Raw genomic sequence first — 18,988 nt, forward strand, 5'->3', positions numbered from 1 at the left:
CTTCCACCCTTAAATGTCCCCCTCCACTTTCCTCTCCCTCACATCACCACACCTCTCCCTGTTCTGTCCCTCCCTGCTCTCCCATCCTTCCTTCCCTCCCTAACTTCCTTTTACCTTTCACTCTCCTCTCCCTCACTCCCTTTCTCATAATTGCTTCCCTTTTACTCTCGACTGGCCCCATTTGCTCTCACCTCTTTGTCCCCCTTCTACTTTTGCCCCCCCCCCTCTACTTTTGCCTCTCTCTCTCTCTCTCTCTCTCTCTCTCTCTCTCTCTCTCTCTCTCTCTCTCTCTCTCTCTCTCTCTCTCTCATGTCATCACTGTCACTGAAAGAAAATCCTTTATGAACAATATATACATAAAAAGAGAAATATGTATATATATATATATATATATATATATATATATATATATATATATATATATATATATATATATATATATCTTTCTTTTCTTTCTTTTAAACTATTCGCCATTTAGCGAGGTAGCGTTAAGAACAGAGGACGGGGCCTTTGTGGAATATCCTCACCTGGCCCCCCTCTGTTCCTTCTTTTGGAAAATTAAAAAAAAATGAGAGGGGAGGATTTCCAGCCTCCCGCTCCCTCCCCTTTTAGTCGCCTTCTACGACACGCAGGGAATACGTGGGAAGTATTCTTAATCCCCTATCCCCAGGGATAATATATATATATATATATATATATATATATATATATATATATATATATATATATATATATATATAGCGTGGTTGAGAGAGCAGAAGAGGGTGTTTTGAAATGGTTTGGTCACATGGAGAGAATGAGTGAGGAAAGATTGACCAAGAGGATATATGTGTCGGAGGTGGAGGGAACGAGGAGAAGAGGGAGACCAAATTGGAGGTGGAAAGATGGAGTGAAAAAGATTTTGTGTGATCGGGGCCTGAACATGCAGGAGGGTGTAAGGAGGGCAAGGAATAGAGTGAATTGGAGCGATGTGGTATACAGGGGTTGACGTGCTGTCAGTGGAGTGAATCAAGGCATGTGAAGCGTCTGGGGTAAACCATGGAAAGCTGTGTAGGTATGTATATTTGCGTGTGTGGACGTGTGTATGTACATGTGTATGGGGGGGGGGGGGGTTGGGCCATTTCTTTCGTCTGTTTCCTTGCGCTACCTCGCAAACGCGGGAGACAGCGACAAAGTATAAAAAAAAAAAAAAAAAAAAAAAAAAAATATATATATATATATATATATATATATATATATATATATATATATATATATATATATATATATATATATATATATATATATAAAATACCATAAATCAGTGGGTGAAAGTGAACATGCAGTATATGAATGTGACGAAGACACCCAAACTCCTGAGTGAAATCTGAAATGAGAAATCATTGACTTCGAAACATGACTGTGGGTACGTGGCAGGCAGGGTGGCGCGTCTCCCTCAACACAAGATGGCCAGGCACGAGGGCCAGCTAGCGGGGATGGCTGGAGGAGGATGAGTCCTGGCAGAGCTGGCTGGCATCTTGAGACCAGCCGGTGCTGGGTAAGGTGGAGTGAGGGTTAGGTAATGGGTGTGGAGGGAGGGGTGTGTGAGAGGAGGAGGAGGAGTAAGGACCAGAGTGGGTGTGGCGGCAGAGGTGTGAGTGAGGCAGGCCGAACTCCACAGAGGAGGCAGATTACCAGTGAGTCTCTGGAAGGCCGAGTCTTAGACTGACCCTTGAGGGAGGCTCAGATACCAGCATGTCGAGGATGAGAGGGAAGAGAACTCGGGTGTGTGACACAGGCCCCGTGTGCGACCCCCGTAATCCCCTTGCGCTACCGCTCACGTCTTGACCCCTATGATGCCGGCACAAGCCAGTCAATCCATCCCCCGGGTTTGCCTGGAGGTCCAGGTGGGCAAGTGTGGGAGGGCGAGACGTGGGTGTTGACGGGTGGCGGCCATGGCTTCGTCGGAACGGAACACGGAAAGGGGAACGTGGGCCGGCAGACATCTGCTGGGGACGCCACAGGCCGAGGAGCGGCGGGAAATGCGGAAACCGTGTTCTAAGTGACGGTGCTGGAGAGGAGGGAAGCTCATGGAAGTAGAACAAGAACAAATATCTACTTGAGAGGGTGTTCAGCGGAGTCTGTGAGGGCAGGAGGAACACGTCGAAACGGGAAACGAGGGAAAAAGAAAAAGGAAAATATGTTAGCGTCACTTGTGTGATTTCCATCTTGGCTCTGATGGGCATTTCGTCAAGAGCGCCCACGTTCGCGACTGCGCCGCCCACGTTCGCGATTACGCCGCCCACGTTCGCGATTGCGCCGCCCACGTTCGCGATTGCGCCGCCCACGTTCGCGACTGCGCCGCCCACGTTCGCGATTGCGCCGCCCACGTTCGCGATTGCGCCGCCCACGTTCGCGATTACGCCGCCCACGTTCGCGATTGCGCCGCCCACGTTCGCGACTGCGCCGCCCACGTTCGCGATTGCGCCGCCCACTTTCGCGATTGCGCCGCCCACGTTCGCGATTGCGCCGCCCACGTTCGCGACTGCACCGACCACGTTCGCGATTGCGCCGCCCACGTTCGCGATTGCGCCGCCCGCGTTCGCGATTGCGCCGCCCGCCCACGGTCCTCGCGTCACTCCTGCAGAAGAGGTCGTGGCTGGCGTCCACGATGTGCTCCTTGGGGCCAAAGTGTCGATATACCGTGGCCTCTGTAAGCGTCACAGGGTAGATGGACTCTCGTGAGGTGCAGTAGAATGCGAGAGATGAGGTTGTCGTGTGTGGAATCGAGACGAAGTGGGAGGTGGACTAGGCTGGGCTGGGGAGGTCAGTGTGAGGAAGCACGAACAGAGTACAAAGTAAGTGCCGTGGAGTGAGAGGCATGTTCGAGTTAAGTGGGACGTGGGGAGATGAGGTGCTTAGAGTGTGGAGAAGATATTTCGAGTCGTTGAAGCGAAATTAGTTGGTACATGAAACACAGTGAGGTTCCGAGTGAGTGAGGAGGTATGTTGAGGTGCTGGGTCAGAGTGAGTGAGGAGGTATGTTGAGGTGCTGGGTCAGAGTGAGTGAGGAGGTATGATGAGGTGCTGGGTCCAAGTGAGTGAGGAGGTATGATGAGGTGCTGGGCCAGAGTGAGTGAGGAGGTATGATGAGGTGCTGGGTCAGAGTAAGTGAGGAGGTATGATGAGGTAAGGTTCAGATTGAGTGAGGAGGAGTGATGAGGTGAGGTTTGCAGTGAATGAGGAAGTATCATGAGGTAAGTTTTAGAGTAAATGAGGAAGGATGAGGCTGCAGATAAAGTAAGGGAAATGTCAGAAGGGTGAGAGGGCAGAGGCTGCAGCAGGAGGCAGTGTTACAGCGTCAGGAGGTGGGAGGCTGCAGCAGGGGGCAGTGTTACAGCGTCAGGAGGCGGGAGGCTGCAGCAGGGGGCAGTGTTACAGCGTCAGGAGGCGGGAGGCTGCAGCAGGGGGCAGTGTTACAGCGTCAGGAGGCGGGAGGCAGTGTTAAAGCGTCAGGAGGCGGGAGGCAGTGTTAAAGCGTCAGGAGGCGAGAGGCTGCAGCGGGAGGTAGTGTTACAGCGTCAGGAGGTGGGAGGCAGTGTTACAGCGTCAGGAGGTGGGAGGCTGCAGCAGGAGGCAGTGTTACAGCGTCAGGAGGTGGGAGGCTGCAGCAGGAGGCAGTGTTACAGCGTCAGGAGGTGGGAGGCTGCAGCAGGAGGCAGTGTTACAGCGTCAGGAGGCGGGAGGCTGCAGCAGGGGGCAGTGTTACAGCGTCAGGAGGCGGGAGGCAGTGTTACAGCGTCAGGAGGCGGGAGGCTGCAGCAGGGGGCAGTGTTACAGCGTCAGGAAGCGGGAGGCTGCAGCAGGGGGCAGTGTTACAGCGTCAGGAGGCGGGAGGCTGCAGCAGGGGGCAGTGTTACAGCGTCAGGAGGCGGGAAGCTGCAGCAGGGGGCAGTGTTACAGCGTCAGGAGGCGGGAGGCTGCAGCAGGGGGCAGTGTTACAGCGTCAGGAGGCGGGAGGCAGTGTTACAGCGTCAGGAGGCGGGAGGCTGCAGCAGGGGGCAGTGTTACAGCGTCAGGAGGCGGGAGGCAGTATTAAAGCGTCAGGAGGCGGGAGGCAGTGTTAAAGCGTCAGGAGGCGAGAGGCTGCAGCGGGAGGCAATGTTACAGCGTCAGGAGGCGGGAGGCTGCAGCAGGAGGCAGTGTTACAGCGTCAGGAGGTGGGAGGCTGCAGCAGGAGGCAGTGTTACAGCGTCAGGAGGTGGGAGGCTGCAGTCGACCGTTATGTTAGGTTATGTACGAGCCGCGGGCCAGGGCCGTCAGCCAAGGAATGTCCTGGTGACTCCCACGTTATATAAACAACGGAGGCAGACATGTGCGTCACAACTAAAATTGAGTGCGTGAGATGAGCGTGGGAGGACAGGTGTTGTCTGTCGTGAAGACACCTGCCGGGTAGAGTGCGTATAGGAAGACAGGTGTTGCTAGCAGTGATGATGCCTTGTGGTAGAGTGCGTGTGGGAGGACAGGTGTTGCTAGCCGTGGTGATACCCTTCAGGTAGAGTGCGTGTGGTGAGTGTGGGAGGACAGGTGTTGCTTGCCATGACGACTCCTGCAGGTAGAGTGAGTGTGGGAGGAAAGGTTATGGCTTCCGTAAGCCGTGATCCACTGGTGATATTCCTTCTTATCTTATTAATGTCTAAGGTTATCATCCCTGAAAGATTTTGGGGAGTCATGTGTAGTTACCCTTGACATATCCTAAGTGTAGGCATCGGGATCTTATCTCTAAGCTTCCCTCTTTTGGTTTCCCTCGCTAACTGTGCTCCATCGTATCTAGGTTCCTGTCTGGCCGATTTGTCTCCGTGGTTGTTGATGGATCAGCCTCTCCACCTTTCTCTATTAACTGCGTTCTCCCTCAAGGTTCTGTCCTGTCTCCTACACTTTTATCTCCTTTTTAACAACAATTTCCTCTCTTCCGCAAATAACCAAATACATTAATACCCAAACGACTCAACACACCATTCCTCCACATCCTTCAAGTTTGCTCCTTCTTCTCTCACTCGATCTGCATCTCGTCTCAATACAACTTCCTTCGTAAATTCAGAATTGGACAGGATATTTCATTGGAGTAAACAAAATCTGTTTGAGTTTTAAAGCCCATTTCTCTATTGAAAATTCCTCACAGCTTTCTTCTTCGACGTCTCTGTAATTCCACCTCTTAACTCAGTGAGCACACTTGGTGTTACGCTCACATCCACTCTCTCTTGGAAACCCCACATCATGGAAATGGCTAAACCTGCCTCTCAGAAACTTGGAGACATGTTTAGATGTCGAAATTTCCTTTCTTCCGAACAGTTGCTCCGTTTATACAAAGGATTAATCGGTCCTTATGTGTAGTACTGTTCTCGCATCTTTACCTGACAGGGTTGAGTCGAAGTCAGTCCGACCTATCACCTTTCACGGGCTAACTGCAAAAGCTGACCTGTTTGCCCTACGGCACAATGTTGGCTCACTTTCCCTCTTCTGCAGGTATTACTTTGGTTTTTTTTTTTTTTTTGCTCCCGAGAGCTAGCCTCTTGTATGACCCCACCAATAGCTAGAGACTGACCACACAATTACTCGGCAGGCTGCTGCGTCACATGATTACCGTGTTCGTTTGCAGTTCAAGAGTGGGCCGTTTTGATAACTGCTTCTTATCCTTACACCTCGAAGCTTTGGAACTCTGTACCCTCTCCTGCCTTACCTAGTAACTACGACCTGGCACATTTAAAAAGACAGGTTTTTTCGTCTCCTTCAAAATTCGTCAATACTTTCCCCGTGTCTGTTGTTTCCTCCCTTTCATCAACCTCTCCAGTTATTAAGGCTCTGCCTCGATGTGGGCTTCTGTTCGTGACTGGAACCTTCAACGTAAATGAAAAAAAAAAAGAATGTTGCTTGCCTTGGTGACAGCGACCAATATGGCTAACATGAAGAGGTCGCCTCATTTCCAGCCGTGGTATATGAAGGGTTCCATATCCTGTGTCCACGACAACATTGTCTCCGTAAACAGTGAGTGAGAACGATGTATAATGAGGACTTTAGCAGGTAGTGTGTGTGTGTGTGTCGGATGATGAGGAAACGAAGAGAATTTATGTGGCAGGATTTTTAACAGGGCAGATATGTAAAATGAAAGCTTTAGAAGGTACTGTGTATATCTAGGATAATGAGGTAACGAAGAGAATTATGAGGGAGGATTTTTAAAGGGCAGATATGTATAATGAAAGCTTTAGATGGTACCGTGTATATATCTTGGATAATGAGGAAACGAAGAGAATTAAGAGGGAGGATTTTTAAAGGGCAGATATGTATAATGAGAACTTTAAGAGATAGTGTGTGTGTATGTCGGATAATGAGGAAACGAAGAGACATATGAGGCAGGATTTTTATAGGTCAGATAGGTAGTAGCGTGGTTCGCCATTCGGGCTTACGTGATATGATGTTGAGTCATACACTGAGAATACTCCGTTACCTCACTTAATTAAATTACTCTTGTTTTTTTCCCCAGGTTTACTCTTATGCAAGGCCATCAGATTTAGTCTCCCTCTACTTAGATATATTTTTTCCTGGGAATATTTACATCGTTGCTTATATTCCGGGACGTGCCATTGTTCACTGGTTGATTTGTTGTGACGATAGATTCTAACCCGTCTAACAACACCTTCCCATCCCTCACCACAGCCACCACCAGCAAACAACAAGACGACCCCGGAAAATAAGTATCGAAGTAAACATGCCCCCTCCCTCCTCCTCCTCCTTTCCTCCCTCCCTCTCCTTCCCTCGTCCCGAAAATAAACTTGCCGTGGTCGTTGAGGTGGTGTAAATTTCGCCGTGCCTGCGTAAGAATAAACCCAGAAATAGTCTCGCAGTAAACGAAGTATTCTCGACCCCATTACTCACCACCGCTGCTGATGTGTGGGGGGGGTGAAGGCGGGAAGTGTAAGCTGGATTCAAGGACCCACGGGGTTAGTACTGAGGCCTGGGGTGGTGTGTGTGGGAAGGGGAAGGGGAGTCCTTAATCTAAATCAACACAGACGCGATGAAAGACGGGGAGTGAAGAGGCCTTTTCGGCAACGGCGTGCCGAAAAGACAGCTTGTGAATGTGCTACAAACGCACATTCGGGTGTGAAAGTGATGGATACGCACACTCGGATATCTTAAGGTTGTATCTAACACAGGATGAGAGATGAGGAGTAACACTGGTAACACTGTATGAGCAATGGAGAGACTGGGAGGACCTTGGGTTACAGGTAACACAAGACCGATGGTTGTGGAGGAGGATGGGTTTTGCAGAGTCGCGTGGGTATTTCAGAACGGATCTCAGCTACGAGGAGTGTGGGACGTGCGAGAGAGAGTGTGTGTGCAAGGTCTGAGGTAACTCTGCAGGAGGTAGTGTGTGTGTGTGTGTGTGTGTGTGTGTGAAAGTGTTGGGTGTGGAGCGGTTTTCAAGGTGCGTGTGGGAGGACTCTGGAGTGTGGCGTCACACAGGCGTGGGCAGCGTCCTACATCGCTTTAGTGTTCCTGCACGTCAGGTCCGCCTACTGCCCCTTCCCCCGGAGTGACCATATACATCCGTGTTTCCATTCTATCAGACCAGCGGACCTGCAGCCTTTGACCCCCTTGCTCTTACCGCCGCCCAGAGCACCGCATGACCTGCCGGGGGGCGTCCAACGCCTCAGCCAGAGCCGCATGTCCTCCTTCGTCACGGCCCCAACCCTGATGTAAAGATACGTGTCCTCAATCTCTCACCCCCAAACCTTCAGGGTCGTGTCTCTCTCTCTCTCTCTCTCTCTCTCTCTCTCTCTCTCTCTCTCTCTCTCTCTCTCTCTCTCTCTCTCTCTCTCCATTCAAGCCGCTCTCAGGGGCCACCTGACCACATTCTTCGCGGGGGGGTTCACTCGCCAAACAAACGAGAAGTTCCCGACTCGACACACACACCTCTACAACAAACACACACACACCCATCACGCGGGGATGAGCTCGTTCTACACTTTGTGTGTTCTCAATTATTATCATTATAGAGTCTTTTTGGGGTGGCGTCCACGTCTGTGCTGCCTCCTGTATCTAGTTCAGCCTCGGCGTCCACGTCTGTGCTGCCTCCTGTATGTAGCTCAGCCTCGACCCCCTCAGGATCCACAGTTCTTCCATAGATGTGTCCCTCGAAGTTTGAAGAATGATAACCTGAGTGTTGGGACCCACAGTGTCGAAGCCGACTCTCCTGTGTTCGTTTTTGAAGCCTTGTGTGTACGGGTAGGCGATAGGCTTCCATATATATATATATATATATATATATATATATATATATATATATATATATATATATATATATATATAAAGTATAAGGTCAGTACTTACCAGTGAGAGAGAGAGAGAGAGAGAGAGAGAGAGAGAGAGAGAGAGAGAGAGAGAGAGAGACGAGGAACTCCAGCAACGGGTAGGAAGGTAGGTTGAGGAGGCAGGAGTGTGAGGTGTGGGTCATGCAGGATCTAACTAACTAACCCATCCCCTCAAGACTACGAAGCCAATTTACTCTTACCTTATAGACGCTGCCCTCGTCCTTAAACCTGGCAGACTGGGCGGCGTAGTTGATGCGGGCAGAGCGGAGCGTGCGGTACATGGAGTGGTAGTGTGAGTCCCGGAGCCTGTCCCGCGGGGCGAACACCCCGCCATGGTTGAACCTGCGGAGGAAGGCGGTGGCTCAGCTCTCAACTGTGGCCTGGGTACGTCCGAGGACATAGAACACGAACCGGGGCGTTCGTGCGTTACGCGTCGGTAGTCGACGGGTCGGGGGAGTAGATGGAGAGGGAGGGAGCGATCTGTCGCCCATGGGAGGCGTGTCATACGGCCTGTAGAAGAATAGTCGAAGTCCTACGTCACTGTCTGAGTTAATGGTGGGTCAAGTGGTGTGGGAGTCCTGTGGTGCTACCAGGTCATCTGGCGCTCACCACAGGTGGTGTAGGAGTCCTGCGGTGCTACCAGGTCATCTGGCGCTCACCACAGGGGGTGTACGAGTCCCGTGGTGCTACCAGGTCATCTGGCGCTCACCACAGGTGGTGTAGGAGTCCTGTGGTGCTACCAGGTCATCTGGCGCTCACCACAGGTGGTGTAGGAGTCCTGTGGCGCTACCAGGTCATCTGGCGCTCACCACAGGGGGTGTAGGAGTCCTGTGGTGCTACCAGGTCATCTGGCGCTCACCACAGGGGGTGTAGGAGTCCTGTGGTGCTACCAGGTCATCTGGCGCTCACCACAGGTGGTGTGGGAGTCCTGTAGCGCTACCAGGTCGCCTGGCGCTCACCACAGGTGGTGTAGGAGTCCTGTGGTGCTACCAGGTCATCTGGCGCTCTCCACAGGTGGTGTGGGAGTCCTGTAGCGCTACCAGGTCATCTGGCGATCACCACAGGTGGTGTGGGAGTCCTGTGGTGCTACCAGGTCATCTGGCGCTCTCCACAGGTGGTGTGGGAGTCCTGTGGCGCTACCAGGTCATCTGGCGCTCACCACAGGGGGTGTAGGAGTCCTGTGGCGCTACCAGGTCATCTGGCGCTCACTACAGGGGGTGTGGGAGTCCTGTGGCACTACCAGGTCACCTAGCGATCACCACAGGTGGCGTGGGAGTCGAGGAACGCTACCAGGTCACCTGGCGCTCACCACAGGTGGTGTGGGAGTCAGGGAGCAACCAGGTCGTCCACGAACAATGCGCCTTAGCTGTCGCAGCCCTGAACACCTCAGTCCCCCCTCATAATGTGGGAATCGTGGTCCGTCTGTCATGTCATTTACGGAGGAGTAACAGCGGCCCCAGGTCCAGGCCCAGCCGTTCATCACTGTTACCTCCACCGAAATAGTCTCCCTCATATGTATATGCAACAGTCATCACTGGAAAGAGAAGATAAAACGGTGATTAATTTCGTTTATTACATTCTCAGACACAGGATGTAATAAACGAAAGTATTCACCGTTTTATTTTCCCTTTCCAGTGGTGATTGTTGCATATATATATATATATATATATATATATATATATATATATATATATATATATATATATATATATATATATATTTTTTTTTTTTTCATACTATTCGCCATTTCCCGCATTAGCGAGGTAGCGTTAAGAACAGAGGACTGGACCTTTGAGGGAATATCCTCACCTGGCCCCCTTCTCTGTCCCTTCTTTTGGAAAAAAAAAAAAAAAAAAAAAAAAAAATATATATATATATATATATATATATATATATATATATATATATATATATATATATATATATATATATCAACCTGATTTTTCAAGGATAATTCTGGTTAACACTGGCCAATTGATGGAGCAAACTGGTTACTGTTGATCACTTGCCTAACAAGTGTTGGTGAGAGAGAGGCATACTCTTGCGCTGTCTCGTCGTGTGTTGAGACTGCCAGCGTCAACACCAACCAGCCCCTCCCCCAACTCCCTCACTACTGCATTTGTTACAGACAAGCAACGAAACAAGGCACCGTGTTAGTTCACGCTTGAAAAACGAAGGTACATGTCCTTTTTTTTTACATTGACAATGACCCTTTTGGTATGGACGAGACATGGCTACACACCACTCTACAACACACTTAGCAGCTACAGCAGACTCTACAGCATTCTCTGGCATTGGCTAAATGGCGATTAGTTACCTGATGTAGATGGATTTTGCCACCTGGGCTTCCCCGTAGGCAAGGTTCAGCCTCACTGCAACACAGACTACACTACAGATGAGGCACAGGCATGCGTGCTGTCTAGATCTACCAAGTACTGTGTCTACTATGTCTACATGTGGTGTCTGGCCAGCCTAGGACACGACCACGAGTGTAAGATGGCAAAAGCGAGGGACATTTCCTCAACAGCAGGTGTTCTGTAAGGGCGCGCGGGGGGTGGGTGTGTCATGCAGGCGCCATGCAGGGGCGGAGCGGCGACTACACATATCCGGCAGCGAACCACAACACTCTTTTTTGGAGGGGGTCACACACTGGCAACGGTACCTATCGACGATCCTCCTGACGGCATTGTTGTAGTCGCCCCAGGCGTCTCTGAAGAAGGGGTCCTCGAGGAAGCCGCCTCGCCTGCTCACGAGCAGCGACCTGAGGCGCGGGGGCGTCTCACACACCATGGCACCGTTCCTGGAGGAGGAGCGGGGGAGGGAAGCAATACTGCAACACTGGTGGAATACCAATATTTATATGTGTATATTTATATATATGACTTCAAATATGTCGTCTCAGGTGGGGGAGAGGCTCAGGAACACGGGAGGCATTAGCAGAGGGTCACTGCCTCGAAGTCAAGGAGGAACCAGGAGGGTAGGTATGGTTTGTTGGGGGAGGATATCATGCTGGGGGTGAAAACAACCTCAGGGGAGGGTATCGTGCGGTTAGCAACTACCGCCTCTGGGGAGGGCATTGTCCTGGAGTGAAAACCTCGGGGGGAGAGAGAGAGAGAGAGAGAGAGAGGGGGTTTTTGCTGGGATGACAACTCATGGGGTAAGGGCGGCACACGGCTGCTGGGGGAGTCACTCACTCCTTAAAACACACACACACACTTAAGGGGAAGTCTCATCGTGAGGACACAACACGCTGGTGAGGAAGACTCACAGACCCTCACCATAAGGCAGGTGTGTGTGTGTGTGTGTGTGTGTGTGTGTACCACAGGCGGGGTGATACGTGCGCTGGTCGTGGCGGCACAGGGTGCGTGTGTATGTGTCCCGTGTGAGGCAGCGCACGATAGGTGAGCATGCATGACGGGAGGGAGGAAGGAGGGGCAGTGATCACCTGGTGTAGTACATGAAGCGGAGGCGACTGGTGCTGGCCAGGACGGTCCGCCAAGACAGGTACTCTCCCTCCACTCGCATCATCACAATCCTTATCCTTCATCCACATCTCATACGCATACTACTATAATATTCACATCATTATATATATATATATATATATATATATATATATATATATATATATATATATATATATATATATATATATATATATTCCTATGAGTCCACGAGGAAAATGAAACACGAAAAGTTCCCAAGTGCACTTTCGTGTAATAATCACATCATCAGGGGAGGCACAAGAGAGGAATATAATAGTCAGCTGATATACATCGAAGAGACGAAGCTAGGACGCCATTTGGTAAACATATATATATATATATATATATATATATATATATATATATATATATATATATATATATTATTGTACCCCCCAGGGCCCTTTTCAAGGGGCTCCCGCAGCGCTGCTTCGAGGCTGCGCCACAGTCTTAAGCAGTCAGATGATGATCCCCATTTTGGAGCGAGAGGTTCCATGACGAGAGAGTTCTTTGTCCCGCCAGCTGACGATGATGATACAGCCTCGCCGAAGATGACTCTCCACTCGCGGTGTAGCCAGTATAACGGTGGTTTTAGATTAGGGTTGTCAGTGCATGTATGAAGCAATGTGTGGTGCCTGCATAGTGTCATTATACCAGGGTATGGTTGGATGGTGTGAGCGACTGCTGGCACTGCTGAGGTATATGGAGTGGATCTTGTATGTTGTGTATGGGAGGGTGGTGTCATGCACGGGGCATCATCAGAGCAGCGAGGAACAAGTGTGGCTTCAGAAGGGGTAGAGGATGTGTGGACCAGATGTTTGCTTTGACGAATTTGCGTAAAATGTAGAGAAAGGATTTCTGTGCGGCATTCATGGATCTGGCAAAAAGCGTATGGGAAGGCTGATGGAGATGTTTAGTGGATGGTGCTACGTTGACATAGTGCAAAAGCTGCCAGATGCAGTGAGAAGTTTCCCGCGACACAGTAAGGCGTATGTCCGAGTAAGAAGGGAGAAGAGTGAGTTGTTCCACGTTGAACGTGGGTCTTCACCAAGCGTGCGTGATGCCACCATGACTGTTTAATCTGTTTATGGATGGAGTGGGAGGGTTGAAGTAAGCATATGCGAAGGCCTTCAAGAGAAGGGCGGATGGGGGATGGGAGGACAGGAGAACTCAGTCAGTTGCAGTTTGATGATGACAAAGCTCCTGTGATGGACTCAAGTGAGAAACTGTAGAAGCTGGTGCCTGAATTCGGGAGACCGTGTGAAATAGGGAAGTTAGGTGTTGAGAGATAAAGCAGGAGGGGGCGAGACAAATTGGTTTTTGAGTGTGTGTTTTAAATGGGGAGAATCTGTAGGAAGTGAAGCTGACGTGAGCTAAAGGGTTGGTGAAGGGTCAAAAGTCCTAAATGCAGTGAGGAGCGTGCGAAAGGTGAGGTCACGGTCTGTGGGTGCAAAGATGGGTATGTGTGATGGTATAGTAGTCCCGACGGTGCTCCACGGATGTGTGAGTCTTGGGCTCTAGATTCAAAAGAATGGAAATGAAATGCCTGAGGACAACATGTGGTTTAAGGAGGGCTGATCGTGTTAGAAATGACACTGTAAGACAGAAGTACTGTAAGAGCGAGGTATGGCAGTAATAAGAATATAACACTGAGCTGAACAGGGTGTGATGGAATTCAAACTCATATTTGAACCAGAATAGAATCAAATACGATTCACCCTTCCTCACTTATACAACATGGTTGCCGACCCAGTCACTCCGCTGATACGTTACGCTCAGACTTCACATAACCCATCCTGAATGGAACCAACTAACCACAACCTCCCAACCCCTCTCGCGAAGTAGTAATAGCAACAGACACCAATTCTGCAAGATATCTGACACCGTGCACAGACACATGCTCACACGACCACCTTCAGAGCTTCGCCGAGCCAGGGTCACTCACAGAGGCATTACCCCTAAAGTTCACAAGATCTTCAGCGGAGTTCCCAAAGGAGCAGTTCATTCTCCAACACAAACACCGAAACGTCCCAACAAGCATAAATCAACCCCCCCCCCCCACTTTGCCCGAGTCTCACACACCGCCTTGCCAGACGTACACCACACTGGAAACTACGCTCCCCAGGCGTATACGTGTGATACTTTCTCACATGTGGTCTAGACGTCACCTATCTCTACAACATTACAGACACTCGTTCAATATATCTCAAAACACATCTCATTCCCAAGACGCCACTTCCTTTCTGAATACACGGTACTGTCATGTGCTTACCTCAGCACAGACATACACACATCACCACACTCCATGACCTATGGTCTCGCCTGGTGGACGTGGCTGGCAACCTTAGAGCTGCAGGAGCTCCCTAGAAGGGTCTCCTGGGGCAGGAAAAGAATTGGAATATATATATATATATATATATATATATATATATATATATATATATATATATATATATATATATATATATATATATTCCTATGAGTCCACGGGTATGTTTTGAACAATCACATGTTTACCAAATGGCGTCCTAGCTTCGTCTCTTCGATGTATATCAACTGACTTATATTTCTCTCTTGTGTCTCCCCTGATGATGTGTTTATTACACGAAAGTGCACTCGGGAACTTATCGTGTTTCATTTTCCCCGTGGACTCCTAGGAATATCTTGATCACGCGCAAAATTGTGATCCTTTCCAATATATATATATATATATATATATATATATATATATATATATATATATATATATATATATATATATATATATATATGGCACATATTAATAATGTCTATAATAAGCATGATAGAATTAACACTATCTCATCCCGTGTATGAGTAGGTGAGCTGGGATGGAGGCCAAGTGTGTAGTCCTATCTTTGAGGTCTGGCGTGGAGCCTCATCGTAGAACACAAAGTAAGAGACTTGCGAGACCAGCTAGCGTCCCGCAGGAGGGGAGTGCGCAGGCTCTCCAATAACTAGGTTGATCCATAAGTTAGTAAACATTTCATTGAGGTTTGTTGGAGGCGCGAGAGGGGTTGTGGGGGGGGGGGGTTGTTAAAAGGTCGCCCATGGCAGACCACTTGGGCAACTTGTGGGCAGTGTCCCGCGCGCCATCGCCTGGCTCATGACGCCCTCCATATTATTGGCGGGAATGGATCTATTTTTGTGTGGCAACCGCTCTAAATATTTACGGCGGGCGGCGCTACCTGCGGTGGACTCCCTCACCACTCAGCTCCTCCCAAGTGTAAACACGCCCTCCCACGCTCCCCACGGCCCTCACGATAGAGAGTTTAATGTCATTTTCGTGGCGTGCCGGAGCGTATGGTGCCACGCACGTACGTACGCTTTGCGTTCCACGTATGTCGGGGTGTGAAGTGTGCCGTGCTGCCAGACGTCCGTAGCCGAGGTGATCGTACCGTAGAAGCTTATTACCTAGTGTGCATGTCATTAACGTTGACTAATTAATGTCTTAATGGTCATTACGAGAATGGATGGGACACATCTGTATGCGAGAACTATAGCTTAAAGTCCTGGGGACTGGATCGGCCACCGGGGATTGGACCCGGTACTGGGGTCTGGACCCGGTACTGGGGAATGGACCCGGTACTCGAGGACCCGGTACTGAGTTCCGGACCCGTATTGGGGACTGGACCAGCTGCTGGGGACTGGATCTGGTACTGGGGACTGGACCAGCCGCTGGGGACTGGATCTGGTTCTGGGGACTGGACCAGCCGCTGGGGACTGGACCTGGTACTGGGGTCAGGACCTCGTCCTGTGGACTAGATCCCAATGGGGACTAAAGTGAAAACTGGGAGCCAGACTCAGTCCCGGTAGCTAGAACCAACGGTAAGGGCTGAACCCGATTGTAGGAACCGGATCCGGTATTGGAACTGGACCTGATACTAGGGACTGGACCCGATAGTGGGGGGGGTTGAACCCAGTAATAAGGGGTAGACCCGGTAGTAAGGGCTAGACCCGTTACTGGGGACTAGATCCAGTCCTGTGGGCTGGGCACAACACCAGGGGATGAACTGGGGGGGATTACTGGGGGTTGGGTCCGGTACCGGGCACAGCCAGACCCGATACCGGGGGCTGGAACCCAAATTTACAGGTGTTACGTTCTGTGTATATCCTCTGTGACATACTACCCAGGGCTAACGGAAATACGCCCCAGGGCTGACGCACATACGCTCCAGGGCTGACGCACATACGCTCCAGGGCTGACGCACATACGCTCCAAGGCTGACGCACATACGCCCCAGGGCTGACGCACATACGCTCCAAGGCTGACGCACATACGCTCAAGGGGGATGACGCACATAAGCTCCAGGGCTGACGCACACACGCTCCAGGGCTGACGCACATACGCCCCAGGGCTGACGCACATACGCTCCAGGGCTGACACACATACGCCCCAGGGCCGACGCACATACGCTCCAGGGCTGACACATATACGCTCCAGGGCTGACACACAAACGCTCCAGGGCTGACGCACATACGCTCCGTGGCTGACGCACATACGCTCCAGGGCCGACGCACATACGCTGGCGTTGCGGAAGAGAAAATACATTTTTCATGAGTGTGTCACTCTCGCTGGCGCGCGGCCTTCCCAAGGGTGAGTGATATATGTTCCGTGGAGGGAACGAGCGGAGGTCAGTGAGAGAGAGAGAGAGAGAGAGAGAGAGAGAGAGAGAGAGAGAGAGAGAGAGAGCGTGACGGCCTCTTCCCACAACCTTCATAACCCATGTCACACACCAAGAGGCCGGAGGAGAGAGAGAGAGAGAGAGAGAGAGAGAGAGAGAGAGAGAGAGAGAGAGAGAGAGAGAGAGAGAGAGAGAGAGAGAGAGAGAGAGAGAGAGAATATTAGTACCAATTTTTCCAGAAGGAATTAATGTTATTTTACCGTCACCGGAGTGACGAAAGTTACTCCCTTTGTGACGGTCACACGAGCTCTAGACTAATCGACAGTTACGGGACGCTAAAGTGTTAACAAGGTCCTGTGTGTGTGTGTCTGTTGTGTGTGTACGGTACGCCCAGGGAACAACAACAAGTCAGCAATGTGTACGAAGGCCAGGTACGCTGAACTGTCACCGTTTTCTGTCGGTGGCGCCGCTACAGTGGGGTAACTCGCGCAATGTGGAAGTAAACATACTATTATCGTCATTACACGGTTACTCGCGTTTATCATCATGAATTGTGAGACGTAGATACAGTTTTGAGAAGTTTAATGAAGAAAACGAACGTTCAACGGTGCAATGATTTGCACACCATTCAGCGTAGGTAAGTGTGGAGCCACATACGCACAATGGCTCCTTTGCAAATACGATACATTGAATTCATTACTACAAATACTAGCAGTTTTACTTGCTTCTGCCCTGAATTATTCTCCGGAGTGAACAATAAACTCGGAGAATGTTAATTCAGGGTTATAGGGATCTTTTTTTTTTTTAAGTTTTTGAACGTTAAAATGAATTACCTGTCTGTGTAGGAAATGTATAAATTATCAATGCTTTCAAATGGAGGACAAAGAACCGCTTCTGTTGATATACGTTATCAATGGATAATGCAGATAACCGCTTAGTATCAAACCCTCTCTTTCCGTTTCGTAATCTAGCCCCAGAACAGATGTTTCGGGGATTGGTAAGGAATATATATATATATATATATATATATATATATATATATATATATATATGTATATATGTATATATATGTATATATATATATATATATATATATATATATATATATATATATATATATATATATTCCCATAGAATGTCCACGGCAGCATATTCCACCCGTGCTGCGTGATGGGTCTCTCTCTCTCTCTCTCTCTCTCTCTCTCTCTCTCTCTCTCTCTCTCTCTCTCTCTCTATCTATCTATCTATCTATCTATCTATCTTTTACCCACCGGCTGTTGAGACGGAGGGAGAGGTGGGGTGAGGAAGGCGCCTTCTGCTTTCTCTCTCTCTCTCTCTCTCTCTCTCTCTCTCTCTCTCTCTCTCTCTCTCTCTCTCTCTCTCTCTCTCGTTTCTCCCACCACGTATCTCTCCGGTACTTAACATCGGACACCCTTTGTCGTGGACCAACCTGGTCGTCGGCTGTCCTAACCCCCCCCCTGTACTACTACACCAGGCTGCTGCTCCTCCTCCTCACCACCGCCACCACAGGTTACCCTCGACACATCGCATGCTCTCATGCGTGCATGCATGCCACCCGCGCACACCCCTCCTCTCCCACCTCCTCCTCCTCCTCCTCTCCCACCTCCTCCTCCTCCTCCTCCTCCTCCTCTCCCTCCTCCTCCTCTCCCTCCTCCTCCTCCTCCTCCGTCGCTGGCTGGCCCCATAATCTGAAGCCAAATGGGTCAGCCTCGCCTGGTCTGGCGACTGTGCACTGGTGCCAGGTGACGGGAGGAGGTGCCAGGTGACGGGAGGAGGTGCCAGGTGACGGGAGGAGGTGCCAGGTGACGGGAGAAAGGTACCACCTAGTGCCATGTGAGGGAGGGACGTGGGGTGCGTGAGAGGTGGGGCCCCCACTTGCTGGTGACCGGCCCCAGTGCCCCACACCGCCCCACACCACCGTTGTCCTCCCACTTCCCGTGTTAACACACACACACACACACACACACACACACACACCCTTTAGGGAAGGGGTGAGGGGGATGACCCAGAGAGAGAGAGAGAGAGAGAGAGAGAGAGAGAGAGAGAGAGAGAGAGAGAGAGAGAGAGAGAGACCTCAATCTTATCCCCCCCCCTCCTCCTCCTCTTCCCCCAGCCCCAGACAAGTATTTCTGTGGGGGGGTGAGGTGAGGGGCCAGCCATGGTCTGTCGTAGTGTCCTTCAGACATGCTCCCCCTCCCACCTTCCCCTTCCTCCCTCTGGGGGTTTATCATCGCCCCTCCCCCAGCTATTTCTACTCCCTCCCTCCCCTTCCCTTCTCCCTCCTCCCCCGCCGACGTAAACACATGGCCAGGCCATCGCCAGCGCACACCTGGCTCACCAACACCAGCGCCAGCGCACGGAGCCGAGCAGCGCAAACGTAGTCTTGTCCACACACACGACCCGGGGTAACTGGTCATGTTATGGTACTCGGGGACACGAGAGACGGGGCTCAGCGGGGGCACAGGGTTAGCGGAAGCCGCTAGCTTAGGCTC

The 18,988-nt window shown here is 50.5% G+C and overlaps 2 protein-coding genes across 6 annotated transcripts in view; one reads left to right on the plus strand and one right to left on the minus strand.

Moving 5' to 3' along the window:
- The window catches only part of LOC139750403 (retinol dehydrogenase 12-like), a 367,894-nt gene that overhangs the window by 132,535 nt on the left and 216,371 nt on the right, over window positions 1-18,988 (plus strand). The window lies entirely within an intron of this gene.
- Window positions 1-18,988, minus strand: part of LOC139750399 (uncharacterized) — a 109,050-nt gene that overhangs the window by 73,508 nt on the left and 16,554 nt on the right. For 2 of the 5 annotated variants that reach the window (XM_071665144.1, XM_071665145.1), the window contains exons 2-4: window positions 11,793-11,915; window positions 11,010-11,147; window positions 8,548-8,689 (exon numbers count right to left, since the gene is read on the minus strand). In XM_071665144.1, the coding sequence (XP_071521245.1) occupies window positions 8,548-8,689; window positions 11,010-11,147; window positions 11,793-11,875 (363 nt within the window). In that variant the 5' untranslated portion in view covers window positions 11,876-11,915. The remainder of the gene's footprint in view (window positions 1-8,547; window positions 8,690-11,009; window positions 11,148-11,792; window positions 11,916-18,988) is intronic. The other 3 variants (XM_071665148.1, XM_071665146.1, XM_071665149.1) reach the window with 2 other exon arrangements.

This window comes from Panulirus ornatus, chromosome 9 (genome assembly GCF_036320965.1).
Source record: "Panulirus ornatus isolate Po-2019 chromosome 9, ASM3632096v1, whole genome shotgun sequence".
In the NCBI taxonomy this organism is placed as follows: domain Eukaryota; kingdom Metazoa; phylum Arthropoda; class Malacostraca; order Decapoda; family Palinuridae; genus Panulirus; species Panulirus ornatus.